This window comes from Vanessa cardui, chromosome 12 (genome assembly GCF_905220365.1).
Source record: "Vanessa cardui chromosome 12, ilVanCard2.1, whole genome shotgun sequence".
NCBI lineage: Eukaryota > Metazoa > Arthropoda > Insecta > Lepidoptera > Nymphalidae > Vanessa > Vanessa cardui.
In genome coordinates this window covers 2,714,600-2,724,638 of record NC_061134.1, presented here as the reverse complement: position 1 = coordinate 2,724,638, position 10,039 = coordinate 2,714,600, and the positions used below count along the sequence as shown (strand labels likewise).

The 10,039-nt window shown below is 35.0% G+C and overlaps 1 protein-coding gene across 1 annotated transcript; it reads left to right on the top strand.

The window, feature by feature from the left end:
- The first annotated feature begins 8,014 nt into the window (after nucleotides 1-8,014).
- On the top strand, nucleotides 8,015-9,661 carry LOC124534145. The gene has a single exon (XM_047109840.1). It carries the CDS (start codon nucleotides 8,015-8,017, stop codon nucleotides 9,659-9,661), a length of 1,647 nt encoding a protein of 548 aa, XP_046965796.1.
- The last annotated feature ends 378 nt before the right edge of the window (nucleotides 9,662-10,039 follow it).

Sequence of the window (10,039 nt, the reverse complement as noted above, 5' to 3'; positions counted from 1 at the left end):
TTAAGTACAATTACTGCTGAATTTTGTAATGCTTCATTTGTGTATAATTCATATCGTGCTTTCTGTGAAGGAAGGTTTCGTGAGGAAACCTGCATGTCACTAATTTCAATTAAATTGTTTTATTTATATTCACCAACCCGTATCGAAGCAGTATGGTGGAGTAAACTCCAATTTTTTTTTCTTAAAAGTAGAGGAGACCTAAGTCTCGTAGTGAGACGTGTAAAGGCTGTTACTTTCATAAGCAGGCAAAGTTAAAACTCAGTATTACTAATATTATAAGCGTGAAAGTTTGCGAGGGTGTAATAATAGGTCTTTATTGATTTGTATGAACAGTATTTGGAACAGTGGTAGCTTATACTTTGACCTTACATACACATTACATTTAAACCTGCTTTCCTTTTGTTACATGCGGACAAAACCGGAACGGAAACTTTTATCATATAAAAATAACACAAATTGGAATTCTAACAAAGAAACGAAGATCATTTATATGCACTGAAAATAAGTGGTTTAGCTTAGTGGTTATTCTAAGAAGATTATTTATTAAATATTAAATACTGATATATCATAATATTGTCTCTCCACTTTGGTGGACTTTGTGCAAGCCAGGTTACTTATAACTGAAATATGTACTAAGTTACCTACCATTTATATATACACTAGCAGTCGCCCGCAGCTTCTCTCGAGTTTTAGGGTGTGTGAGGCAAAAAAGTAGCCCATGTCCTTTCCTGGAATTCAAATTTGCTTCGTATCAAATTTCATCAAATTCGGTGCAGCGGATTGGTCATAAAAGAACGACAGACAGACAGACCGAGTTACTGTGACATTTGTAATATTAAATATAGATATATATAATTTAAATTAGATAATATATATATATATAATATGAATATGAGACAACATCACGTACATTACTCTGATCCCAATGTATGTAGCTAAAGCACTTGTGTTATGGAAAATCAGAAGTAATGACGGTACCACAAATACCCAGACCCAAGACAACATAGAAAACTAATGATAATCTACATTGAATTACCGCGAATCGAACCCGGTACCTCGGAGTGGCGTACCCATGAAAACCGGTGTGGTGGAGTGGCCACCACGGAGGTCGTCAAAATTAAAAATATAATATTATTTTTAGATAATTCAGTGTTTGTATTCGTGGAAAATTTAACTGTAATGACATTTGTTCGTTGTTATTGTGCTTTTGAATACAGAAAGTATTTCTGAATTTAATCAAAGACAATGGAACTACACAGAGTGCTAGTAACAAGTAAATATATTACGTAATCCTACGGCCGGCTGTGTTCCTGACGTTTCTTATTTCCGACAAATAATTACAGTGTCACATTATATCCGATACGGATGTAGGCGATTTATTTATGTACACTTTTCATGTCTTGTCTTATAAATGTACATTGCTTTTATACATTAACATTTTATACTCTTAACTAACTAGCTTTCAGGAGGGGTTTCTCCCACTTATGAAAAGGTTAGGTAGGTGTTCTCTGTTTTAATCCACGGTATATATCGATATTCCATTGCTGATTGTGTAATGTTTTTTTTTTTTATATAAAACTAGCGACCCGCCCCGGCTTCGCACTAGTGCAATACTGATACTAAATATACTACAGAATTTGATATTTACGACATCACATTAGAAACTTCTAAAATTATCAGTGTTTCTTTACTATATTGTCCATGTGTTATATACAAAAAACTTTGTCTCGAATTACTCTATCTATTCAAAATCCCGCATCAAAATCCGTTGCATAATATATGTAGTTTAATTGGTGGTAGGGCTTTGTGCGGGCCCGTCTGGGTAGTTACCACCCACTCATCAGATATTCTACCGCTAAACAACAGTACGCAGTATTGTTGTGTTCCGGTTTGATGGGATTGGTTTTGGTGAGTGAGCCAGTGTAACTACAGGCACCAGGGACATAGTATCTTAGTTCCCAAGGTTGGTAGCGCATTGACGTTGTAAGGAATAGTCAATATATCTTACAGCGTCATTGTCTATGGGTGATGGTGACCACTTACCATCAGGTGGCCCAATGCTCGTCCGGCAACCAATTCCATAGTAAAAACTGTGTGTTAATTCTAGTTTTGTATATTTTTCATTCAAGAGTCTGGATAGTTCATCCTTAGTGTCATGAGAAGCACATTTAAGAACAATCATGGAAAATTTATAATAGTCGGTTGAATATAATGTTGCTGATGGTTATGATATAATGAGTAATATTAAGTATAATGTTATGATTATATAAATAAAAATTTTAACAAAAAGAAAAACCGACTTCAAACAAAACACTATTTTAAAATAAATGAATATGCACTAAAAAGTAATAAAAATAAAATTTTAACAAAAAGAAAAACCGACTTCAAACAAAACACTATTTTAAAACAAATGAATATGCACGAAAAAGTAATAAAAATAATTGCGTATTCAACATATTTTTTAGAGTCTTCCTAAGTTAAATGAAATGAAAAATATTAGACTACTTAAAAGTCGATTAACGATTATATCATGTAGTTATAGTTATTGGTATATTTGGAGCCGGTGTCAGCCACGGTGCCCTTGCCCCAACAATCAAAAGAAAGAAGCGATACGAGCCCCTTGATTGATCCAGTATATTATTTTTTATTTTTTATTTTATGTTCATAGGTCTACAAAACAAAATGACAATCAAAAAATTGAATTGATTACATTTCTCTTGATGTAGACACGACATGCGTTTTTGATTAAGTGCAAACAAAAAAGTCTAGTCTATGACAGCAACAAATATCTAAACTTATAATTTTTTCAATTGCAAAACAATTTAAACTATAGAAATATATTTTTTAAACCTTTTTCAATGAGGCTATAGAACTATCAGTAAAAATATCATAATTAAAACGAATACTATTATAAGAGGAACACATGCGGTATAAAGGCGAGTGGCTAAGTACATTTATTCTAGAGGTAGGAAGACAAAAGGTCGTACAATATCGCATGCGACAATTTAGACGAGGAATGGAAAACTGTATGCATTGCAGGACATCGGACGAGTCAATAAGCCCATGAATTATCTTGTATAGAAATATGATATCATTTATTTTTCTCCGAGTGTAAAGTGAGCTTGCTCTGTAAAAATTCAGTCTCTGTGCATACGATTTGAGTTCGAGACATTTATTACCTGTGTAAGAAACGTGATATAAAAACCTCTTTTGAACACATTCAAGTCTATTTATGTGAACCTGATAGCAAGGGCTCCACACTACACTGCAATACTCCAGGATATTTCGAACAAAGGTATTAAATAAAAGAATGGAAACACTCGGTTGCTTAAATATTTTTAACTGTCTGTTAATAAATCCAGATAGTTTTGACGCTTTTTTTATTATATTATCTAGATGTAGCCTAAAACTTATTGTGTAAAAGGTAATTTGTAAAAAACATATTTGTTAAAGTATTCTCGTATTGTTTTTTGATAGATATACTGTAGGGTTTTATTGGCTGACACCGACTCCAAATATAACAATAATTATAACTACATGATATAATCGTTAATCGACTTTTAAGTAGTCTAATATTTTTCATTTCATTTAACTTAGGAAGACTCTAAAAAATATGTTGAATACGCAATTATTTTTATTACTTTTTCGTGCATATTCATTTGTTTTAAAATAGTGTTTTGTTTGAAGTCGGTTTTTCTTTTTGTTAAAATTTTATTTATTTTTTGATTTTAAGTGAAGCTGATGTTGACTAACTAATTTTTTTTAATATGGATAGATTAAGCGTTCCGTTTATATGAGTCAGAAACTACTTCCAGGACAATTTCAAAGGAAACTTGCGAATAAAGCAAAAATAGACTTTCGAAAATGCGGATTTAATACGTCACGCGGCGTAAACTACAAGGATCCCTCGAAAGAGCTGTAATCGAACTCAGCAAAAAAACTTTGAAAAAGACCAACTATATTTCGGACATCATATGACATCACATCACATACACAAAATTTGATTAAAGATAGTAAGAAATTCTGCCCCATATCGCACCCTAACTGCGAGCCGTATAGGAGTTCCATCACTACATAGTATAAAACAAAGTCGCGTTCTCTGTCCCTATATCTTTAAATCTACGCAACGGATTTTGATGCGGTTTTTTTAAAAGATAGTGAGATTCAAGGGGAAGGTTTGTGTATATAATACATGAACAATATAGTAAAGAAACACTGATAATTTTAGAAGTTTGCGATGTGATGTCGTATATAAACAAATTCTGTAGTATATTAAGTATCAGTATTGCACCCGTGCGAAGCCGGGGTGGGTAGCTAGTTGATTATAATATTCGACTATGATAATTACATAAACATAACCACATTACGGAAGGTGACTCAAATATCCAAATAACCTATAAATAAAAGATTCGACCGAGTATCGCTAACGTGCTCCTCAGAATTGTTCCGTTCCCTTCCGTTCCGTTACTTTGTCATGGATCCTGTGCTCAGAACCTTACCAAACTTTCACCAAATTACCCTTGAAGTATATATTTTATAATAAAAAAAGAATTATCAAAATTGGTTAACGTGATTTTGAGTTATTCATCTATTTGTCGCGCATGTACGTAATGCAAATTTAAGACTTATGTCGTTTTCACATGGATACCATCATCGGAAAAAAAAATAAAAAAAATGGGACCCCACGGGAAGCACTACCTTTCAAACAAAAAAAAAAAATATCAAAATCGGTCCACCCAGTGAAAAGTTATGAGGTAACAAACATAAAAAAAAAAAATACAGACGAATTGATAACCTCCTCCTTTTGGAAGTCGGTTGAAAATAATTGCGTATTTAACATATTTTTTAGAGTCCTCCTAAGTAAAATGAAATGAAAAGTATTAGACTACTTAAAAGTCGATTTACGATTATATAACGTAGTTATAGTTATTGTTATAATTGGATTACGGTGTCAGCGTGGTGGAATATGTTCCAAACCTTCTCCTTAATGGAAGAGGAGGCCTTCCAGCAGTGGGAAATTCACAGGCTGTTACTTTACTTTACTACATAGGTATATTATTAAAGCTTGAAATGGTGATTTGTTGCAAGTATTCAAAAAATATTTGTGATGATATAAGCCAAAACAGAAAGAAGATTATTGGAACTTTCGTACATGTAACAATAAATACTCGTGTTATTTAACACACACATACTCACACATTGTATTTCATTAAAATAAATGTTTTTGCTTTTATTCCTATCACGTGCAAGGAATTCATTTGCTTGAGGAAGACTTTCTCGTAATCTGATCACTGTGCCTTGTGTTGTAAGGTTGTGGAATGTACTCCTTTACCTTTGGTTCACTAGACACGTCTCTCGTCAATTCGATTCAAAATAGTATGGGAGTACGTAATACATATTATCTTTTGCTGTAATTGTACTCAACTAACATAATATTTTATTTCAAATGTTGGTACAGAGAAACTACTGAGTTTATTACCGGTTCTTTTAGAATCTAGGAAGTAGATCTCATGAATACAGTTTTGTAAAATAGGTACTACTTATTTAAATGAAGTTTTGATAATTAATTAGATACAACAACAACAAATGTCCAATTGTTGGGCTAAGGCTTCTTATCCCTTCCCCGCTGCGAAAACCGGTGGACCTGGGCGCACTCAGCGTGCAGGAAACCGGGTAGTCTCATCCCCCCCCTCCCACCACGTGTGTGAAGCGCGTAATGCGTTTTTCAGCGAAAAAAAGGCCTCTTATCCCTTTGAGAAGGTTCGGAACATATTTAACCACGCTGTTCCAATGCGGTTTGGTGAAATACACATGTGGCAGAATTTATATGAAATTAGACACACGCAGGTTTCCTCACGATGTTTTCCTTCACCACCGAGCACGAGAAAAATATAAATACAAATTAAGTTCATTAATATTCAGTGTACTTGCCTGGGCTTGAACCCGCAATCATCAGTTAAGATACACGCGTTCTAACCACTGCGCCATCTCGGCTTGATTAGATAGTTCATATTCAAATACACATTGTTTAATAACCTATTGATATATATCTATATCTGTATAATCGTTCGTTTTATTAGCAAAATGTAAAAGTATAACACACGAACGAACAAATAAATTAACCCGCGTTCGCTATTTATAATATTAGTCAAGATATTATTAATTTCATGTGCGTCATACATAGCAGTTTACATTATCCTCCCAACTATTCCCATAAGGTCTTAATCAAAGCAAAAGTTCTTATTGGATTCCAGGATAAATTTCCAGCTTAATCGGTAAAGGAAATAAGATTACCTCAGAGGTGGAAAATTACTCGTGTAGCGGTAATCCTTGGGGATTAACATGAGATATATATATTTTTATTTCGTAGTAAGCACGGTTTTGTTGTTGGTAGATTATTGCTGTTAGACATTTTATGCTGGGAATATACTTTTGGTGCTGAATTTGACAGACGTTTGTGTTGTGTGAAAGAAAGAAAGAACACTTTTATTTGGGACAAGATGACAATTGGTACAAAATAAAAAGTAAAAATTATAATAAAAAAAAAACTTAAGTACTAATAACTTATCATTTACACAAAAAAAAAGAAATAAAATGAACAATAAAAAAAAATAAAGAAAAAGAACAACTACAATATACGTGACGTGTCCCAAATAGGTATACCATTCAGCAATTCATAGGTGTGGACACCTAATGCTGGTTTTCAATAGTATCCTTTTTTTTTAATACCTACTGACGGTATTAAAAAAAAAGATGATATATTTATTGAGCCGACATGGCCCAGTTGTCATGGCATCTTAACCGATGATTGCGGGTTCAAACCCAATCAAGCACCATTGATCATGCTCGGCGGTGAAGGATAATATTATTTTTTTTGAATTTTATAGAAACTCTGCCACGTGTGTATTCAACCAACCCGCATTGGAACAGCGTGGTGGAATATGTTCCGAACCTTCTCTGGTAAGGAGGAAGCCCAGCAGTGGGAATTTATAGGCTGATATTGTTGTTGTTTGTTTATATATATCGAATGGAAATGTTTATAAATCGTGTAAATTTAGCATGCTATAAATAAAACACTGAATCACGTTACTTACTAACTGTGAGTTAGACTTGGCTTAGTATTACACAAGCCACCCAGACCATCTCAGGTATCTAGAATCCGACAGATAACACCCCTTCAAGGCGACATTCCGGGTCAATGGGGAAGGCGTCTCTAATCTTCGACTTCTAAAGCAGACGTTTTTTATATCACATAAAATATATAGAGTAGAACCGGGTAATGCCGGTCAGTGGGTATTACCGGTCATAGCGAAATCTCCTATTTTACTGCGTTTCGGCGAACGCACACATACACAGAGCGTGGTGTGATGTTGCCGCGCGCCAATGCCCCGGTCCCCGCTTCATTCCCTCGCCGATGTTTATGATGAACACACGTCTATTGTTTTCGCGCCTAACTGAAGTAATTTTTTGGAGTAATACAATAAGAGGTGAGTGTTTATTATTTCACATTTCTTATAATGTTATTTGAGATTTTTGTAGCATAAATACTAAGCATTCAAAGTAATAATAGTTTTTGAACGTGTATCGACAAGTTTCTATCTTAGAATTTAATTTACGGAAATGTTCCTAGTCGGGAATTGCCGGTCACGTTGACCGGTATTACCCGCAAGTAAAATTGATAAAACTATTTATTTTTATGTTCATTTTAATGTTTCTTTATTATTTCAGAATGTCTACAAGAAGAAACCAACCACTTTCAAAGGCGTTATGGAGCCAAGATCAACTACACATAGGTTTTAGACTAGTGGAGGAAGGAAAAACTATTAGAGAAGCAGCTAGATCTTGTGGTGTACCATTTTCGACGCTTCAAGAAAGACTAAAAACCCAAAATCGTGACAAGCCGCATCTGGGACGAAACACAGTCTTCACAAGGGAGCAAGAAAATGAAATGGCTTCTCAAGTTAAGTACCTTGGTAAAATATTTTACGGCTGCACTTCGATTCAAATTAGGAAGATGGCCTATGAATATGCTGTACAAAATAAGATTAAGCACAATTTTAATGATACACTTGCATTAGCTGGCAAGGATTGGCTTACAGGATTTATAAAAAGAAATCATTTATCCATTAGGAAAGCTCAAGGCGTGAGCCTGAATAGAGCAACTGCTTTTAACAAGGAAGAAGTCGGTATGTTTTTTAAACTTCTTGCAGAGTTAATGGAAAAATACAAGTTTCTGCCAAGAAGCATATGGAATGTCGACGAGACCGGAATTTCCGCAGTACAAGACCCTGGAAAAATTGTAGCCGAGAAAGGACAGCAACGTGTAGGGTCTATAACTAGCGGAGAAAGAGGAAAGACCGTGACAGCTGTGTGCGCAGTGAATGCTACTGGAGTCTACGTCCCACCAATGTTAATTTATCCGCGACAGAGACATTCGACTGCTTTAGAAGCAGACGGCCCTCGAGGGACAGTCTATCGATGCTCGAAAAATGGTTGGATAAATGAAGATCTCTTCGTAGACTGGCTGAAGCATTTTGCAGATTTTACCAAACCGTCAGAAAACGAGCCCATATTGCTTATTCTCGACAATCATTCAAGTCACATATCTTTGAGGGCTTATGAATTTTGCAGAAGCAACAATATTGTGATGTTATCATTACCTCCACATGGCTCGCATAGAATACAGCCCCTAGATGTTTCCATTTACGGTCCATTAAAAACAGCCTATAAACAAGAGTGCAACCTTTTTATAAAAAATCAATTCGGAAAAAAGATAACGCAAAATGATCTCGCATCACTGTTCAGGAAAGCTTTCCAAAAAATAGCAACCATTCCCAAAGCTGAAGCAGGTTTCGCTGCTACAGGAATATATCCTTTAAACCCGGATGTGTTTACAGACGAAGATTTCGTGGCTGCGGACATTTTAAATAGCAAAGTGGTTGTTTCGGCAGAAGAAATACGAGACCGAGATAATAAGACCCCAGAGACCCAAACAATATTAGATGAATCAATAAAATATGACCTGCCAACTCATTATCAGGCGAATTCATCTAAATCGTCATCACTTGCTGATGTGATTGAACCAGTCTCGACAAATGTACCAAGAACTTCCGTATTCGAGAAACCGACTGACATCTATATAAACCCCACTCCTTCTACTTCAGGATGTGGAAAGACTATCAGTGTTAGGGATCTTCTGCCACTGCCAAGTCAGTCGAAAGACAAGAGAAAAAAACTATCTCGCAAAAAACACGCAACAATCCTTACAGGAACTCCTCACAAACAAGTTTTGGTCGAGAAAGAAAACAGAAAAATTACGAAAGAGAAGAAAACACCGACTCTTAGAATAAAATCTGAAAAAAAGACAATTAAAAGAAAAGGAAAATCGATGGAAAAGGATATCAAGAGAGTGCTTCAAAATAAAAACAGGCGTAATGAAAGTACTTCGGACTCGGAAGTGGAAATGACAGATTTGCGTGAAGATGAAGACACTGACGCTGATGGGGATTGTGAAAATAAATGCATCATTTGTGATGATTACGGGCAACACAACGAGCTATGGTATAGATGTGTGCTGTGTGGTCTCTGGGCACATGCTGAGTGTTCTGGTTGCGACTCCCCTGAGGGTTATATCTGCGACTTATGCCTTCACAAACTTTGACCGGCATTATCAACCCATTGACTGGTATTACCCCCCGTGGTGTATAATACCAGTCAAAGTTGTTTTTTTTCTTAAATACTGATTAGACCAAAATTGTTTTACTTATTGATCTCAATCAATGTGATTTTGTAAGAAGAATACCAAAGCTTTAACTATCCAAAAGATTAATAAAGAAATATTCATTATTATCTAATTTGTAATTATTTCTACTTAAGTGACCGGTAATACCCATTCTTACTCTATATAAAGGTCTTAAAAGTTATAGTATATTTTTTTATTTTTTTTATTTTATGGAATAGCTTGGCGGAAGAGCATATAGGCCACCTGATAGTAAGTGGTCACCATCTCCCATAGACAATGACGCTGTAAGAAATATTA